Source organism: Orbicella faveolata, unplaced genomic scaffold (genome assembly GCF_042242905.1).
Source record: "Orbicella faveolata isolate gen_17 unplaced genomic scaffold, um_ofav_v1 contig_35, whole genome shotgun sequence".
NCBI lineage: Eukaryota > Metazoa > Cnidaria > Anthozoa > Scleractinia > Merulinidae > Orbicella > Orbicella faveolata.
The window spans coordinates 29,652,230-29,671,296 of NW_028301564.1; the positions used below are offsets into that span (position 1 = coordinate 29,652,230).

General features: G+C 41.0%; 2 protein-coding genes across 2 annotated transcripts; both read left to right on the forward strand.

The window, feature by feature from the left end:
- Positions 1–50: 50 nt before the first annotated feature.
- Positions 51–15,071, forward strand: LOC110043072 (host cell factor 2-like). The gene is made up of 18 exons (XM_020748484.2): positions 51–250; positions 405–538; positions 3,375–3,553; positions 4,438–4,643; positions 5,187–5,271; positions 5,407–5,513; positions 5,987–6,069; positions 6,396–6,458; positions 6,912–6,945; positions 7,270–7,353; positions 7,543–9,683; positions 10,612–10,746; positions 11,401–11,551; positions 11,760–11,797; positions 11,895–12,190; positions 12,361–12,395; positions 12,498–12,564; positions 12,912–15,071. The coding sequence occupies exons 1-18, from the start codon at positions 94–96 to the stop codon at positions 13,045–13,047; spliced, it is 4,131 nt and encodes a 1,376-aa protein (XP_020604143.2). The 5' UTR covers positions 51–93; the 3' UTR covers positions 13,048–15,071.
- A 174-nt stretch (positions 15,072–15,245) lies between these two features.
- Positions 15,246–18,306, forward strand: LOC110043077 (uncharacterized). Its single transcript, XM_020748490.2, has 3 exons — positions 15,246–15,917; positions 16,896–17,312; positions 17,678–18,306. Exons 1-3 carry the CDS (start codon positions 15,737–15,739, stop codon positions 18,193–18,195), a joined length of 1,116 nt encoding a protein of 371 aa, XP_020604149.2. The 5' UTR covers positions 15,246–15,736; the 3' UTR covers positions 18,196–18,306.
- Positions 18,307–19,067: the final 761 nt, after the last annotated feature.

Here is a 19,067-nt window from a genome sequence, read left to right on the forward strand (position 1 = left end):
TCGATCATCTCGGCGCGCAAAGCGAAAAGCAAACAACGCAGTAGCTTATGGGTAAATTCATTGTCTTTTCGTGATGGCCCGTATAACAACAACATGGCGGCGACCATGAAATGGAAGCGTGTGACAAATTCTACTGGCCCAGTGCCGCGGCCAAGACATGGTCATCGTGCCGTTGCAATAAGGGAATTAATGGTTGTCTTTGGAGGTGGAAATGAAGGAATTGTAGACGAATTGCACGTCTATAACACAGGTAGCAGACGCCGCGTACGAGTATGAAACATGGCGGCCTCTATGTGCTTCGTCTTCGCGCCAGATTTTTGCGATGCAGTTTTCGAGGACTAGCACCCTTGCGGAACCACTTGTGTTCCTTATCTTCCTTATAATATCGTTATTTTACTTTTCAGCGACGAACCAATGGTTTGTTCCCGCCGTTCGAGGAGATATTCCTCCAGGTTGCGCCGCGTACGGCTTTATTGCCGAAGGAACAAGACTAATTATATTCGGTGGAATGGTGGAGTATGGGCGATATTCTAATGAGGTAAACATCCTCTGATGTGTAATTTTGTCATTTATTTGAATCTTTTGTAACACTTTTTTAGCGCTTACACACTGCACTTATTTATTTATGTTGCTTCTTTGTTTCTGTGAAGTGGACGATTTTATCATGCGTGAGCGCTTACATGTTTCCTTTTTTTTCGCAGAAAAATAATCTTTTTTACGATGTCAGCGGCTCACAAAGTTCTGGGTGTCTCTCTTTGTGATTGCTAAGTGATCCATTAAGTCAAGCCTAAATTTAGTAAGCTAGATTAGCGCGTTAAACTGTGATATAGGCTTAACAAAAGGAACACAGTCTGATATATACGTTGAAAGTTTAAAATCAAAGTCAATTTTAACCTGAGATTGCGTGTGCGTTCAATCTGTATGTTTACACTTCGTGTAATCGAGCGGTATCGGAAATTCTTTTTCTTCGCAAGCGCCATAAAGCCACTTCGCAATTCCATTTTCAGATATTTCGTTTTTCGAGCGTTCATAGGGTTCGTCAGAATACCTGCTGCTACTATGATTTTTAAAACGTTCAATATAGTAGACGTTAAATTTGTCTAATTCCGTTTTGCGTTCCATTATCTATGTGTGTTTTTTTAACTTAATTCTACACTTCTCTCTTTCCAGTGAACTGTGTAAATTTTTCATTCAATTTCTAGCGACTGAACTAGTATTTTCAATCAGCTGCGATTTTTCTTTAACTACTGTGAATAGCACTGGACTTGACTGTCTTTTTTCCACCCCATTTCAGAGGCCAAATATTTTTAAAGTTGATCCTATATATGGAAAATTAAGATCTCTCTTACTGGTATTGTTTCAAATTACTTGTTGTAACGATATAGGCAGGTAAAACAATCTTTTTATGCGTGATGCAGGAATTTGAATAAGTCTGCTCTTTTCTTGTTTTGTTTCATATTTTCTGTTTATTTCAATTGATGTTAAAAAATGCCATACATGTAATTCTTTCAGCTCTGTCAATATGTGTATATCATGTTTCAAATATTTTTATTGAAAGGTATGTAGGTTATAGCAATTTTTTTTTCTTATGTTACATTGAAAAAACTTTATCCTATCACTATTACTATAAGAGCAGACATAAACATTATTCAGAAAAACATCAGACTGTCCATTTGACAAATTTCATGAAGTGTATTAATTATTATTGTTTTCTATATTAGCCCAAAGTAACACAGGGAAAAGGAACTGTCAAAATGAATTTGTTAATATGGGGAATTTTAATAGTGTGGTTGAATTCCATATATTTTACTATTATTGGACGGGTGGTTATCCTAAGTTATATCAGGGTCTTTTTTATATGCACTTCAGGATGTCGTTGCTTTGAGTTTCCACTGTAAAAAGGATTCAGAACACAGCAGAAAACCCTTATAAGAGCTAATTTTCAAAAATCAAGATTTTGTTAACTTTGAAAAATGACTCTTATAGTTTTCATCTAGTTCTTTAATGATTTTACAATCATTATATTATACTGCCATTTTGGAAAATGTTGTTAAATGCCCCAATTATGGTAGGATTTTTGTACAGCTGTGTAAATTTTCATCATTGATTTAAAATGAGAAATTTGCAAGTCAGGCTAAATCAACAGAGTCAAGAAAAAGCAATGAATCTTTACTTTATTACAACAGATCATCGAAAAGTCTTGAAGTATTTAATACATGTACGTTTCGAAAGTTGACCATACATGTACTTGTACATGTAAGTGCATTCTTCGCCTAATTTGAAAGTGAAATGTGTACTTACCAGGAAGTTATTACAACTTTTTGTTCCTTTTCATTGGTAAGAAAAAATTATTTACTTGCTTGGTGGGAAAAATGCTTTTAAAATAATAAAATTAAAATCAGTGCTTGACAAATCAGCACACTTGCCATATGCCACAGATGTTTTTGTTATCACTTTATCAGCGAGCTAAAAGGATTCAAGCAATATCTTGATTATCTAAACAAATGTTAAATAGATTATTGCAATTTTGTGAATATCTCCAGCTCAACATAACAATTTCAAACCTTATCACAGAGCTCCATTCATAATTTAACCCTGGCTTGAAAGTAACCTTGAAGTGTGATTTTTTGTAATCATTTTTAACCTTATAAACTGTGGAATCTTTTACTAGCTAATTAATTGGAAGCTCATGTAAATTGCGTGTGAGATTTTGATCATAAAAATTGTTTTCTTTTCACTATCAACAATTATGTTAATGTATCTAGTTTCGCTTTGAGAGTGTCCTTTTCTTTCCAACATAATGCTTCAAAACTTTAAATAAATGAAAACATTTTGAGAGAGTAAACTCTCAAAATGTTTTCATGTTTTCATTGCTGGAAAAGATCATTCTTTAAACATATTTTTCAACTTGATACATGTATTTTTGGTTTTCATGCTTATCTTAAAGTTTTTGACGGCTTGGTTTTAAGAGAGCGTTCCTTGTACATTCCTGTATGACAAGGAATGTTTCCAAATTCCAGTTTGATCAAAATTGAGAATCCGCATGAAAACCAGCATAGGCTGATGTAGCTTCATCTCTAAATATTATAAATTGTCTTATTTTTTATTTATTTAATATGTCTAAGAAAATAAAATTCATATCTTTAATCCACCGTGTAATTTGTTTTTTATTATCCCGGCAAACTTACTGTTTGCACAATCAACCGTGAAAAAGTGGGAAGTGACTTCATAACATCTTTACTAGTGAGGATATGGAAAATACGCCACTCTGCTGACTCAGGTCCTGGGTGTGGTTTCATACCAATTTTGCAAACAGTGTATTTTCCAGTTAACACTTTTGTCTATATAATAAAGACTGTTCTGTTTGTTTTCAGATGTATGAGCTACAAGCTAGCAGGTGGGAATGGAAAAAGCTGAAACCAAAGGCACCTAAGTCTCCAGGAGTTTATCCATGCCCTCGCCTTGGGCACAGTTTTACCACTGTTGGTCACAAAGCTTATCTTTTTGCTGGTCTGGCCAATGACAGTGACGATCCAAAGAATAATATACCCAGGTACAGTTAATAATCCTTGAATAATAATTTATTGTCATGCAAGTATTTATTACAGGAGAACAGAAGCCACTAAATCATATCTTCTAAAACCAATGAAAAATTGAATGTCAGCCACCGTGTTGTGACACCACTGAGCAATGCTATTACCTTAGTTTTTGTTATTTTCTGTGTAGCTCACAGAAGCATAACAAAATCTTTGATATGATATGGTTATCCATACAAGAGATTTGGTTTCTGGTTATAGTTACCAAGAACTTGTTGCAAGCTTACTGCAATTGGCAAAGTAATACTGTATAAATTGGTCTTAACATTTATACTGCTAAAATTAACAAATGGTTAACGCCATAGCGTGTACTATTGAGTTATGGATGCACGCGGGAGGTTGCTAAGCATGAAAGAAGCGTGAGAGTCGCACTCGGCTATCGCCTCGTGCTACTCTAGCTTCTTGACTGCTTAGCAAACCTCCCAAGTGCATCCTTAACTCAATAGTGCACGCTTTGGCGTTTACCATTTGTTTTATAACATAACATTGAGACATTGGAACAACAGAAGTCCTTTTATTGAGCTACATCACAAAAAATGTTCGTGTAGCCTTACATGACAAGAGAAAACAAGCACGCAAAAATTCAATCATGACAACCTACTGCACACCCATAACTCGATAAAGTTTCATCTTCACACAACTATGAAGACAGTTTCGCATTTCTGGGAGAAGGACTTCGGCCATTACTTTGGAAACAATGTCTGTCAAAGGATTTGCTTTGTAAACATTAGCACACACGTCAGCAGCGTACACCCATGGGCAAATAGTAGACGCTAAACTAACCAATCAGAGCGCGTGCTTTGCTTTAGTTATGTTATAATGTTTGTTATTCCTTCCACAGATATTTAAATGATCTTTATGTCATCGATATACGGAGTAGTAATAATTTACAATGGGAGATGCCAACTACAGTTGGTACTACACCATCTCCTCGCGAGTCACACACTTGTGTTGCTACGTCTGACTCAGACAATAAGAGACCCAGGCTTATTGTTTATGGTGGAATGAGTGGCTGTCGCTTGGGTGATCTGCATCAACTGGATATTGGTATGTGAAATGTCACTTGAAAGTGCTCATAAATGCAGTGCGGCTACTCGAACCAGGCCATTTGGAACAAAGTTAAGCAATCAGAAAGTTACTTGAGAACAAATAATAGTGATCTTTTTCTTAGGTAAACCAATAACATTGAACAATATGAACAATAGTTCTTAACAAAACTGAAAAATTCAACAAAGTTTGAAGTGTTGCAAACCTCTCAGGAAACTTAAAGAAAGGAAACTTCTCAGGAAACTTGAAAAAAAGCTAAATTTTTCAAGCTAGATTTATAATTGAGATAATTTGCCATCAAGGACTGAATCTCTAAGGGTGCATATGATGCAGAGGAGTACCAAGGTCTTCCTGTCAAACAGACCCTTATTACTTGCTGTCAAAAGAAAGGTACTAGTCCATTGTTCTCAGTTTATATTTTGATTGGTTAGCTTTCTTCTAGATGGCCCGCTTTGAGTAGTCGTACTGTAACACTTTCTTCTGAAATGCCAAACATTTAATCTTCAAAGTGATGTTTTAAACTTGATTTGCTTGACTCTTCAGACACAATGACATGGTCAAAACCAGCAATCCACAATATGATTCCTCTTCCAAGAAGCCTGCACTCTGCCACCACTATTGGAAAGAGGTTGGTAGAAACGCTTGCCATTACTTTTCTTTCCTGTATGATGATCTTTTTTTTTTCAATTTTAGTTTGTGTTTCATATATACTTGGTAAGTCTCTATGAAAGACTCTAAGATAAACATTGTTTATTTTTATTAGAATGTTTGTGTTTGGAGGATGGGTTCCACTTGTAATGGATGAGGTAAAAGGACGGCAAGATGAAAAAGAGTGGAAGTGCACTAACTCTCTAGCGTGCTTAAATTTAGGTTTGTATTGGGCATTACTGCAGTGTTTATGCTTCGTGATGCTGTTCAGAAAATTAATATGTATTGTCTTCACTATTAATATTGTTTGTATCATTGTTCATTTGTTTTTGTTGCCACTTTTATCATCAGCTGGTTCCGCAGCCACTTTGACAATGTTATGATGCAATTTATCATCAATAAGAGGACAGACGCATAAAAAGCTGACGTCAATTTGTTAAATGGATCATGTGAAGTGCATAGTTCATTGTCAGAGTTATAATGCACATAGCTTATATGTATCACAAGATTAAAAGCTCACATTGTTCCCATTCATTGTTGAGTTATATCACAGCTTCTGTGAAATTTTGTCAGCTGGGTGTTTCATGTTCCCTTCCTGCATTCTTATATAACTAACAATGGACCCAGTCATATTAACTTCTCTCTTCAAAGGACCGATATAGAAGCCATAACTTGTGTTGTTTGTCTCTTTACAGAAACCATGGCTTGGGAAAATGTGGTAATGGATCAGTATGATGATTCCATTCCAAGAGCGAGAGCAGGACACTGCAGTGTAGCTGTGAGTCTTAGATTTGTGTGTGAACATAAGCTTTCTATTTCATTGCCAGAAGTCTCCAGTATTAAATCTTTATCAGCAAAGAAGAATGAATATGTGTTGTGTATGTGACACATCATGTCAGCATACATGTACTCACCATGCAATAATTACATAATTTGTGAATTAACATATTTATTCGTATTACATACCTTACCAGACAGTTTCATGTTGCTCAGTCTCTTGGTATGACACAAGCAATAAGGGTTTCTTCTGTATGCATATGAATGTACAACATGAATGAAGTAAACTTCTCTTAATCAGGTTTATATCTTGTTTGATTTGATCAGATCAATACTAGATTGTACATGTGGAGTGGCAGAGATGGCTACAGAAAAGCTTGGAATAATCAGGTTTGCGAAATGTTTGGAAGCAGCACAAATTATCTTTTAAAGTGTAGTGTAAATCAAGTCAACCCATTCTGAATTGGCTGTCCAGTAGGCTATCCATGAGGACATTGCACCCTCCTTAGCTACAAAGAATATGAACCTCTTTTTCGTTTGTACCTCAACCCTAACAAACTCAGTTGCTAAGGAAAGTTCATTAACAGCATGGACTACTAATTACAATGTGGCTTGTAAAATCTGGGTGTCGTGTTAAACTAAACTAAACTTAGTGTGAAAGCTCTTTTTAGCCCCTAAGCCCTTTGAGGATTTGTCTTTTAAATTCAATTCCTCTTGGGGGACTGTTCATAAATTTTTCGTTACACTGCATGTAGAGTACTTTGTGTGTAGAACTCACTCAAGGAAGGCAGCAATAAACTTTTGGTTTGAGGTGCTTTTTTTTCTTTCTCTTTTGTTTGAAAGGTGTGCTGCAAAGACCTGTGGTATCTTGAAACAGGTGTGTGTGATTTGTGTGCCTGTTTAAGTTTTGTATAATTTTTGTCACTATTCAGAATGTGTAAGATACAATCTGTAGCAAGTTGAATCATTGCACTTTAAAGATTCCCTTCAGCTGCAAGGCTGTGGTCTAAGAAAAATTTTGAGGAGCCCAATGGCCAAAAGTCCCTCACCATGAAATCATGTGTGCTCAGCACTCAAGCTTATATGAAGAAAGTAAGTTTTTCCAAAGGTAAAATTTAGTAGCCTGTGGCATCCAGGTGCTTCCAGAGCACAGCCCTATCTTTTGCTGTACAATTTTTTAATCCTTTTTCCTTAACTTCAGAAAAACCTCCACCTCCTAGTAGGGTTCAGCTGGTCAGAGCTAGTACCACCACTCTGGAAGTGTGTTGGGGATCTGTACCAACCGGTAAGAACTTTAGTGTGGCTTATTTATGAACTAGGTTACAGTAACACATTTTGCGCAGTGTCAACTATTCCACTGTGGAGTGACATTGAAATAACAGATGTTTGCTTGCTGAGATTGACCATCGCCCACTGTAATAGCAATGATTGTCCATACATTATAACACCAAAAAAGTATCATTTTTCTTGTCAGCTGATGCCTACCTGCTGCAGTTACAGAAATACGAACTTCCTCCCACACCACCAGTCACACCAGTCAAACCTCCTTTAACACCAAGTGGATCTGCCAGTACTGGGATCATGAAAACCCCTCTGTCTGGGACCACCCCTCCAAAGGGACCTGCGAAGGCTTCTCCAGCAAACGGAAAGATGACTTCCTCACCTTCTGTTACACCAACACCAACTAGCCAAGTAGGAATGCCAAAAGTTGTAATGCAATCACCGTCACAGTCCCCTAAGCCACAAGTGCCATCAGTTACAACGCCTGTGAAGCCTGTCGCTGTTACACAGAAACAGAATCAAGCTGCAAGTCACGTGCCTGGTGTGATAAAGGCTCCCATAATTATGTCGACAGGTTCTTCAACAGCTCAGTCAATGGCAACAGCTACCACAGCTGTGTCGGGTGCTAAAGCACCAGTCCAAAGCCAGGCTGTTAATCAAGGTCAAGCAGCTTCAGCTGCCACAATAACCAATCAGGGACTGGCATTGTTACGAGCACCAGTGCAACTTCCTCCTGGAGTCCAAGCCACCATGATCACGAATGCTCAGGGCATTCCTGTCATGCGTCTTCAAGGAGCAGGAATTCAGGGAACCGCGCCAGTCACTCTAGTCACAAGTCAAGTTGGAGCCACGCAACTCCAGGGTGCGACTATTGTCCGCATGGCTGCACCAATTGGTGGTACTGTCACAACTGGAGCAGGGACAACCGGTACAGTGTTGAGATTGCCAGTGCAGAGTGGAGGGGCAGGTGTACAAGGGACAGCAGTGCTTAAGATTCCTGTCACAACATCTATACAAATGCCTGGTACGACTGGGTTGACGCTTACTGCCATGGCAGGAAGTACTGGACAGGCTGCGGTGATCAGGCAGCAGCTCCCAGTGACTGTTCCTGCTAACCTACCCCCAGGAACACAGCTTAAGGTAGGTCCTCAGGGCCAGTTGACAGCTGTAGGTCCAGGTGGTATTCCTGTGCAGCTTACCTTGCAAAACGTCAAGACTCAGCAGGTGGCTACAGGACTCCAGGGGTCCACATTAGGAACACCAACTGTTGTGCAGATAGCTGGGGCTTCACCTGTGAAGGCAGCCAATACAGCACAGTTGGTGTCATCGTCATCTTCAGCGCCACCCTTGCAGAAGGTCACAGCAGTGTCTACCCAAGGCACCCCTGGTATAAGCAGGTCTGCAGCCAGCACAACCACAATGTTGTCAACCTCCAAACCAGTGATGACTACTACCTCTGGTACACCAGCAGCAGCAGCTGGACAGAGTACCACTTCTAACAAGATGCCTTCTTCACCTGTGGTGTCTTCTACCTCGGGGCCTCCCCCTCTCCAGGTTTCACAGAGACAGGAGCAGAAAACCTTGGCAACGGCTGTCTCCACACAAAGCCCTGCAGCGGCTACTACTTCACTCAACAAACAGAACACCCCAGTAGTCAAGCAGGACACTAAAACAACGGTGGCAGAGACTTCAGCTGCTGCCTTGAGAACAGTGGCTTCCACAGCAGTATCAACACCTACTGCAGCTCCCACTCCTTCACCTATCAAATCTCAGGTGCAACAGACGATAACATCCAGGAGTGCTGTGACGTTAAGTCTACCCTCCACTGTAGCTACATCAACCGTGCAAGCTGTCAAGACAACAATAGTAGATAGCACTACCTTACCTAAACCCAAAACCACTGCTGTAACAGCAACACTTTCAACTCCAACTCCAACACAGTCTGTAGTCAGTGTGGCCAGGGTAACAGCTGCCGAGTCAACAGCGCCTTCGTCATCGACACAGCTGTCAAGATCGGCAGTACCGAAGGTTACGACTGCAGGTGTTGTCAAAGGGACAGCAGTGACTGCAACACCTGTTGTCTCGGCGGTGACAACCCCATTGGTGTCCACATCAGTGTCCACCAGTACCCCTGTGGCTGTTGTATCTCCACTGATAACTACTACGAGGCCTGCTGCGACAGCAGCAGTAGCTTCTCCTGCAAAGGTGACAACTACCACGCCTCTGATCGCCAGCGCCAAGCCATCGCCAGTTACCTCTGCTGTGGCGCGTACTGTTAATGGCGGAGTTGGTGTCACAACTAATCGATCAGCGACACCTACTTCGATATCAAAGGTAGCTACGTGACAAGAGTTCCATTTAGTGATAAGTTAATAAAGATGGTGAATTTTAAGTTCGGTAATGAAATGTGAAGGTGAATTAATCAACATGACACGAGCGTGGGACGAAGAAAAATTCTGAGTCCCCGACAGGAATCGAACCCATGACCTCCCGAACACCGGGCGGGCGCTCTATCCATTGAGTTACGAGAACTCATGGAGAGCAAGGTCATTTAACTGAGTTCATATATGACAGGTGTCCTGCATACTGCTAGGATCAACGCTATCGAAGTCACCGTGAGTAGTGATAAGTTAATAAAGATGGTGAATTTTAAGCTCGGTAATGAAATGTGAAGGTGAATTAATCAACATGACACGAGCGTGGGACAAAGAAAAATTCGGAGTCCCCGACAGGAATCGAACCGATGACCTCCCGAACACCGGGCGGGCGCTCAGAATTTTTCTTTGTCCCACGCTCGTGTCATGTTGATTAATTCACCTTCACAAGAGTTCCAGTTGTTTAACAGCATATTGTAGTGAAAGGATATTGGATTACAAAATAGCCCAAAGAAAATACGTGCGCTGATTGGTTTAAAATCGTGTTTATATTTAACAGTTAGATTACGAGCTCGAGATTTCTATCGTGTGATAGCCAACTATCACGCGATAGAAAGCTGTTTTAGCATAAATCTACTAGTCGTTCAAAACGTTATCTAAATCCCCTTCACAGACACTTCGAAAATGCTAAGAAGCGGCCGTCATTTTGTTAACAAGCGCACACTGCTACGCTACTCACTATCTATCACAGAACAGATAGTGAGTAGCGTAGCCAATCAGAGAACGGTATTCGTGATAGAACGCTCGTAGATTTATACTAAAACTCGTTAGAAACACGGTACATGTTTTTTAGTTCTTAAATGAATGTGTGCATCTTGCATTTTCAGGTACCGAAGCCAGCCAAACCTACCTATACAAGAAAAGTTCAGCCTTCCAATCAGTGGTATGATGTGGGAATCGTCAAAGGCATCTCTATGATGGTGACGCATTACTATCTCTCCAGTGATAACAACACTAATGAGGTAATTGACGATTTTACTTTCTGGTGATCATTATTTACTAAAGAGACTCTGTCAAATTATTTTAGGTCATTCTTTTCAGCGAAAGTGGGAGGCGCGGTGACCTCATGGTTAGTGCTCTCAACTCCGGATCGAGCGGTCCGGGTTCGAGCCCTGGCCGGGGACATTGCGTTGTATCCTTGGGCAAGACACTTTACTCTCACAGTGCGCTCTCCACCCAGGTGTATAAATGGGTACCGGCAAATTTAATGCTGGGGTTAACCCCTGCGATTGATTAGCATTCCATCGGGGGGAGGGGGGGGGGGGGGAGTAGTAATACTGGGATAAGCCCCAGCATGATGGGCCATTTGGTTCGTATGCGGACAGTGTGCCACATCCATTCTAAACAATGTGACAAAGAAAATGTAGGCGACTCTTCTCTTTTATCAGAAACTAGAGTTAAGGAACATCTTTCGAGTAATTTGTCGGCTATTCATAAACACAGAGGGCAACAAGTTTAGTTCTAACGTGGCATAAGTGAGGTAATCGATATCCGGTGACGAAAACCCTCTTTCAATAGAGAAACCGGAGGGTAGCAGAACAGAAAACTGTCTTTGAAAAACTGTGTGTAGTACTTCCTGTATAAAAGTTGTTTTTTATTCATTTTTGCCTGCCTAGGCAAATCTCGATGTTGAAAGTAGCTCAGAACAGAGTTTGAAGAAACAGGAACTTCTACCAGGAACGGCTTACAAATTCCGTGTGGCGGCCATTAATGCTTGTGGTAGAGGACTATTCAGTGATGTGTCAGCTTTCAAGACTTGTTTGCCAGGTAAGCTGACTATAAATGTGTTAAAATAGTTCGTGAATGGATTTTGACCCAAATAGCGTGTTTTTTGAGCGTATTGAGTTCTTAACCAATCACATGGAAGAATCTGTTTTATCCAGCCAATCAAATGCAGACCCGCTCTTTGACGGTCGCCACTTTCCCGCGTTTTCCGCCGTGACTAACAACACTTTCGTGTTCTGTTTTTTGATAGGTTTCCCTGGAGCACCATCCGCGATAAAAATAAGCAAGGTTTGTATATTGATTGAAGTTTTATTCTTCTCAATCACTTTACCAATAATGAATGCAACCTCACTTGTATTCCTTGTTTTCTTGTCTGGTGTCGCAGAATGCAGAGGGAGCTCATCTTTCGTGGGAAGCACCCTCAAATACGGCCGGTAACGTCAGCGAATACTCCGTGTACCTGGCCATTCGCAGTCAGTCAGCCAACCAATCAGATGAGAAACCTGTTGCCGGCATGACCTCATCTACAAGTTCCACCCCAGTCCAGCTCGCTTTTGTACGTGTTTACTGTGGCGCCCAGCCCACCTGCACCGTCAGCACGGCCACGCTCCAAAGCGCTCACATCGACTTCTCAACCAAACCTGCCATTATCTTCAGAATCGCCGCTAAGAACGATAAAGGGTAAGTCACCAGCTTGAGGTGTACATGTAAATTCTCCTTACTGGTACAATAGTTATGGTACCATCTTCTGCATTCTTTACGTGATATTTACAGGAATTTCGAGCAACTGTGCGTGTTAGTTTAAAATTGCTTCATTTGTAACGCTTGCTTCGCTATCTCGTTCATTTCAGTTATGGTCCAGCAACACAAGTTAGGTGGCTTCAAGGTAAGATACATCAGGTCCCTTGGTTGTGTAAAAGTTATGTTTTAATCCGTGCATGTAGAAAAAACCTAACCCTCTAATGTGTTGATTTGTTTTGTAAACCAGATGTACGAGACTTGAAAGATGGACAACTTGCTGTGAAGACAACAGCTAAACGTGCAGCCGCAGATAGGTGAGAAAATCGTCAACAAAAAAAAACATTTTACAATGTCACATGTACAGGACAGGCGGATTTAACTCACTCACTCGCTCACTCATGCACGCATTCCCTCACGCTCGCACTTACTTACTTACTCAAGTACGCGCTCACTCGCGCAGCACTCCCTCGCACTCACATGCACTCACTCGCGCTCACATGCTCTCACTCACTCTCTCGCTCTAAGAACTGACCTGGCTGCGTTTGATTGTGCTTTGAACTTTAAGCTGTACTCGCCTCAGATTTTGACAAGCCACGAAATAAAGCAAGCATTGCTTATTGGTGACAACACCCTAAAAATATCCTCACTGTTCTTTCATTAGTCGCTCTGCGGAGTCATCCAAAAGGGCCAAGAAGGAAAAAGAGAAAAAGGAAGAGAAAGTGAAAAAAGAGAAAGATGCCGAAAAAGAGAAGGATGCACCAGACGATACCACACCAAAAGATACAAAGGACACATGATATAAATACCCAATACAAACAAAATTACACTTATTTTATTCAGACAGAAACTCCTATGAACAGTGAACGCTCTCGGTAGTAAAGTAGAAAATGTTCTAACGGTGCTTCCTACAGTTTGGATTTTCAAGTCGCCGCAGCTGGACACCTTCAAGGTTTGTTTTTCACTTGCGCAGAAGCATAAGAATTTGCAACATACTCAAACGTAGTAAGGGTGCTTTCAAGTAGCGCCTTTTGTTGTCCTTATAGAAGGCGCCAATTAGAGCGGTTTTCAATCGAGTGTTGTTAAACAAAGCCAAAGTAATCACTGTGGCCAATCACAAAGGACAGACAACGCAGTGAACCAATCAAAAACTCAAAGTAATTACATGTAGCTGACGCGAAGCACGGGAAAACTTGTACGAACGAGTCGCTATGGGTGTTGGTGTTTATTCTGATTGGATGAAAAAGTGGCGCGAGTTTTTTAAGCCAATCGTGTGGCGTAGTAGTTCAAAACAATATTTTTCGACACTCCTGTGAAAACCACTCTATCAACATCTTACTGTGTCTGCGAATGTCGGCTTACACTTGTACTTATGCTTATGCGATAGTGAAAACCGGCCTTAACAGTTATAACACGGAATATTAAGTTATCGGTTTTTGTTTACTTTGTTTTTGTGACGTACAAAATTACGTTCACAGCAAAGAAATCTTTAACCGGAAAAATAGTTCACGATAGCCGTAAATAAACGCCAAAGAGGGAGACCAAGACGACGGTTAAGAGTGAGCAAAATTGAGAGCAATAATGATTTGATAAATTTATCAAGACTATTTTTTCCAGCTGTGCTGTCCATGAAATTCCTCTTTCACAAACGTTGCACTAATTTGCCTTCTTTTTGTGACCGTGAGCGATCTAGCGATGTTTTTGTCTGTTGTATTATCGACAACGCGTATGTTATTTTATCGTACAAAGAGAGCTGTATATTATCTATATTACCTATTGTAAGCCCTCTGGCTTCACAATAGGCCTGAAAGATTTTCGGAGCACCCTTTATTTTTTCGAATTAGGTAGCTCGGCTGCGAATCCAATGTCAGTTGTAGAATAGGTACCCTAAGGGCAGAAAGAGATGATCTGAGCCCGCAGTTGTCAGCGCCCAGATCGGTTTTCTTAGAATACCTCATGTATTGTTGTCATCGACTCTGACTCAATTCTGAGGCGGATACTTCGTGATACAGTCGTGAAAAAGAACCTAATTGGTTACCAGTGTGACGCTGCCTGGACCTTGTTCTTTTGAGTGAGGTTATTTTTAATTTAGTGTCGTACATTGCTCGTTTATTAAGAACCAACTAACTACCAAGCCGAGCTTCATACTGCTGATTCAAAAAACACTGTCCACGTATATTTTCTGTTTTCTTTAGCTCATACCTTGTAGTAGAAAACTGAAAACTGTGATCCTATATTTTATGTAAGAGAAGAAAGTACTGTATACCGTAAATTCTGATACCTCTGGAACCCTGGGGATCCCCCGAGGGATGGTGATGTGAATGTACAGCCTCTAGGCTAATCTTTCTTTCTGTATTGGTTGAGAATGCTAGCGCTGTGCTTCAAAGTACGATGTGTTTTGTTGAACGCGGAAGGCTATCATTCTGTACTATCTTCCATGCAAAAAAGTTTTCAATATCATTTGTGCTTTGAGAAGTTTAACTGTAAATATATTGCATAGTATAACCTGGGGTTCTAGCTGTATCGCGGCAGAACAGACCATTTTAACACAGATCCCGTCGTAGCTGTAATTATCATAATTTATTTTACTGTAGTTATTTAACTCGGAGGCAAATTTTTACGTTAAGACGTGGTATTGCTTTGCGTCGAATGTGAATACGTTTATGATGACAGAGAGATCATAGCTCTGTATGTACCCTTGAAGTGTACAGGGTGGGGAACTTAACTGTTGATTTTGTAAGAACTTACCCAGACAGTGTTGCTGCATAAACCTATCTCCAGGGACAAGCGCTTCGAGAATAAAGAGCGAAGCTTGCACACTGAATTTGTTGTCTTAATTTTTGGTTAGATTTCTTTTGGATAAGTAGGTCGTAGATTGTCGAGAACTTTTAGCGATACTCTAATAAAGAACGATTGCGCGATTTTTTTTCTTCGCTAGTTCTCGTGCAGGAATTACCATCACTCCTCCCTGCTCCCTTAAAATAAAATTGCCCGTTCCTTGGAGCAATCCGTGCAACGTGTGCACTAACTACTCAAACCGACAGTGACCCACGCAAATCCTCCGTTCTGACAGGCTTATTTGAAGGTTATCCACAAAAAGGAGTAGAATTAATGTTAATCTTGCGAAAAAAAGGCTCAGTACCGCAGGAGAGACTAACCTGTCCAGAATACGGCGGCTAACAGGTACTGAAATACTGGTAACCACTATAGAACGCCAGCATAGCAAGCGTTCCCGGGCTTTTCGCGCAGTCTGGCCGCGCGCAAATTGCTGCTTGTCAATTTTTTTTCTCCCGCTTCAATTTGCGCGCGGCAAGAGTGCGGGTAAAGGTCTTTGTACGGGAACGCAAAACGCAGGCTGCTACAGATATATTGCAAGGTGCGCGTGAATTATTTGAGCAAGCAAATGCGATCTAATTATGAATGTCACAGGTCTTTGAATTATGACGTAAACTCTTTAGAACAGTCGGCCGTCTGCTATTTCAGCCAAACATGATCGCTGCCTCGGCGGGTGCGGCGGCTAGGAACGCCTCGAATAAGGCGTTGATAAAAAAGGTGGTTGGGTTAATTGTTGTTGTAGTTGTTTGCGTAGCTGTAGTTGTCATAGTTTTGAAAGTCTTAAACAAATTCGGAGATTCTAGTGATGACGCAAAAAAAGAAACGAATTTTGAAGGTAAGCCTGCAAACTGTGGTTAATCAGAGTTAACGCACAAACTATCGTGGTGGAAAAACCAACGTTATACAGTTGAATTACTATGCAATAACTTGAATTCGAAACCTGAAAAAAGTCATTCAATGTGCAAATTGTCGTTTATTTTTCTGACTCAGCTACGAAAGTTGGGAGGGACTACAGGCCTCGGACTTTTGACTCTGAAGTCTGAAGTCCCTGCACGGCTTTCCTGCAGCTTTGCTCCCACGAATACGTTCATATGTTTTTCCTGGGCGGGATCATATAATCCTTCTGATTCTTTTCGAGGTTTTGCTCTCCAACGTCTTTATTTTTTTTCTCCTTCTTCAATCAGTTTTTTTACTGATCTATAACTTTTAGGTTTCAGTGTAAATTTGTGTGTTGCTGTCATTTTGGTAAACTACCTGTCTTGGCGTATTTCATCCTTCTCGAGAGTTGCTGCAAAAGTGATATCTGCGATGAACTTTTTGCAGTAAACTTTCTGCAAAATACAGAACAGACTGTATTTTCATCATGGAGCGTTCAGGTTTTCACTAAAGTACAAGCCGACATACTTGGACGCAGTAAGATGTTGATAAAAAGTAACTTTTGTTTGGAAAATTGCGCTACTTAGTAGCACTCTTCTGCGTCTGCGCATGTCGGCTTATGCTTAAGCTTATACTTGTACCTGGTGAAAACTAGCTAGCACTAAGGTTACATAGTAGCAATCGAGCAGACAAATGTTTCTTTGTGTTGCGTTTCGGTGGTTAAGCACATTACGGGCTGCTCGCGCGCGCGCGCGCGCGTGTAACAGCCATGAATACAGCCAGGAGCCATACTTGTTGTAGTAATTTAAAAATTTCCTTTAGGTTGTAAAAGATTGTTGCGCTGAGCGAAGATTCGATAACTCTCCTGACACATATTTTCCTACAAAACACGCACTAACATTGCAGTCTAATATGTTTTCATTCCCAACATGTAAAGTTCGAGTGCTGACAAACAATGGCGCTGTCGGACGTTTTGGTCCTACCAGACTCAAATACCACGGATACCTCAAACAGGAAGTCAAAGTGTCCCTTCAACATCCGGGAATTCAGCTCTGGACTGTCCCTGTCTCCGGTCTCTGGTCCATCGAAGCTAGAGGGGCCTCCGGGGCTGATGGGATACTAGTCGGAAGTTCAGCGAATCGTAAGCAGGGAGGACTTGGGGCTATTGTTAAAGGAAAGTTCTTGCTGCACAAAGGCAGAGTGATAAAGATTTTGGTTGGCCATGAGGGGTCACGTGATCCCGTTGATCCTCATCGTCCCGGGGGAGGAGGGGGCGGAACCTTTGTTGTGTACGAAGATGGCAAGCCACTTCTTGTTGCTGGCGGTGGGGGAGGGGGTGGAATTCCTAAAGCAAGTAAGTATGCATGTATGTGTTAAATACGAATCATTAAAGACAACATGAGTGCAGTCTCAATCGATACAGCGACCCGTTAGTTGTATTTTAAGTTTTGGGTAAAAGACTTAGTTTTAAATAGCTAGGGTTTTATTCAAAATTTTCAATGCATTCCTTTCCTTATTTTTGTAATTTTCCGCAAACGCTGTAATTTCCAAATCGCTCGTTTTTGAATGAAATTTCGTTCTTGAGTTGTTGCCGCCGTGAGGATTAGCGTCTGTCAGGTTACACTGATCTTTCATAGTTACTGGATTTGAGCTTCATTCCTTAAAGATTTTCGTGTCGGTTTATGCGAATTCTTACATTTATTTGTGACTGTTTTCTAGCTTCTCAAACAAATGGTGGAGGCGGGAGAGCCAACGATGAACCTCCTTCAAGTTTCAGCGGTAGGGAGGGCAATGGCGGGAAACTCCTGGACACCAGCGACGACAGTGAAACGGTCATTAAAAACTCCACCGGTCACCATAAAGTGATAGCTGGCGCAGGAGGAGGTATGTACGGCGCTGGAGTTGGCTTGTACGAAGGTTGGGGCGGCAAGAGCTTCATGGATGGTGGAAATGGGGGAGAAGCAGTACCAGCTTACGAAAATTTTGACCATGGCAAGATGGGCCGAGGAGGTTTTGGTGGGGGTGGTGCTGCGGGGTTACTGCCTGGCGCAGGGGGAGGGTACTCGGGAGGTGGTGTGAAAGGATGCTGGATGGAATGTAATGGTAAGGAGGGTGGTAGAGCAGAAGGAGGAAGTTCGTATAATTCTGGACTGTCACCTTCTAATAAAGGAAACAAGAACAAGGGACCCGGAAGAGTTTATCTAAGACTTATGTCTGAAGAAGTTGAGGAGACATAACCAGCTTAAACAAAAGTCGTGTTGTCCTTCCTTGATTGGATTTGATTTTATTCACGATTTAAACAAAACTAGACAACTGGTTACGGCCAACATTCTGGAATTTATCACACTCTAAAACCAAAACAGAAATAAAAACAGGTTTTGTTTTTTCAGTGTTCTCAATATTAATTTCACCATTTTTTTGGGTGAGTCACTTCGTTGCCTTTCAATCGAAAAATAACACAACTATTATGGTACCTGATCTTACCAGTTACGAGTGAGTTGCCGGACACGGGCGATCCATTTTTGGCGCAAAATTAAAAGCTTGGGGACACAAAATGTTTCATATTTTTCACCTCTTACAATCTGTTATGGCTTCTGGAATTATAAATCCCTTTTTGTGAATACTTAATTCTGTCTCCAGTGAGAAACGTTGCCAGCCTTCAATGCCTTTCCTGTTAACATAACGCATAGCCTTGGCCTACATCATGTACATTGACGTCAGCATGTATCAGGACAATAAAGCTTTTCCAGCTTTCTGAATCCTGATTAGTCAATTCAAATTTCTGGCGCGCCAGCAGTATGCAAAGAAATAGACGGCTGATAATCTAATTCTTAATTAGAACAGAGCATAGTTAATAGAGGGAAATGGTTATGAAACCTGACAAAGTTCTTTGTTGTATGTTTTTGTTTGCTATTTTGCAATTGGGGTTAACCCTACGCAAAACTTAGCAAAACGCAAAAGGTGGTTATGTGTGCTCATACAACTAACCAATAGAAGCTTCTTCAATGTTAACTATGAACAAACTAGCTCTCGTAGAGACCATTATTAACGCAAATGACCGATACAGTGGTCATCAGATATGGGTCATATGAGTCTTAGAGGAACTGAC

What these genes read in the sequence shown, in the direction of transcription:
- LOC110043072 (XM_020748484.2), top strand. Translation starts at nt 94, where the DNA reads ATGGCGGCGACCATGAAATGGAAGCGTGTGACAAATTCTACTGGCCCA. An exon ending in CAGGACACTGCAGTGTAGCT is followed by an intron (nt 6,070 to 6,395) that starts GTGAGTCTTAGA and finishes TGATTTGATCAG; the next exon opens with ATCAATACTAGATTGTACAT. An exon ending in ACAAGTTAGGTGGCTTCAAG is followed by an intron (nt 12,396 to 12,497) that starts GTAAGATACATC and finishes TTTGTAAACCAG; the next exon opens with ATGTACGAGACTTGAAAGAT.
- LOC110043077 (XM_020748490.2), top strand. Translation starts at nt 15,737, where the DNA reads ATGATCGCTGCCTCGGCGGGTGCGGCGGCTAGGAACGCCTCGAATAAG. An exon ending in AAAAGAAACGAATTTTGAAG is followed by an intron (nt 15,918 to 16,895) that starts GTAAGCCTGCAA and finishes CAACATGTAAAG; the next exon opens with TTCGAGTGCTGACAAACAAT. An exon ending in GGGTGGAATTCCTAAAGCAA is followed by an intron (nt 17,313 to 17,677) that starts GTAAGTATGCAT and finishes ACTGTTTTCTAG; the next exon opens with CTTCTCAAACAAATGGTGGA.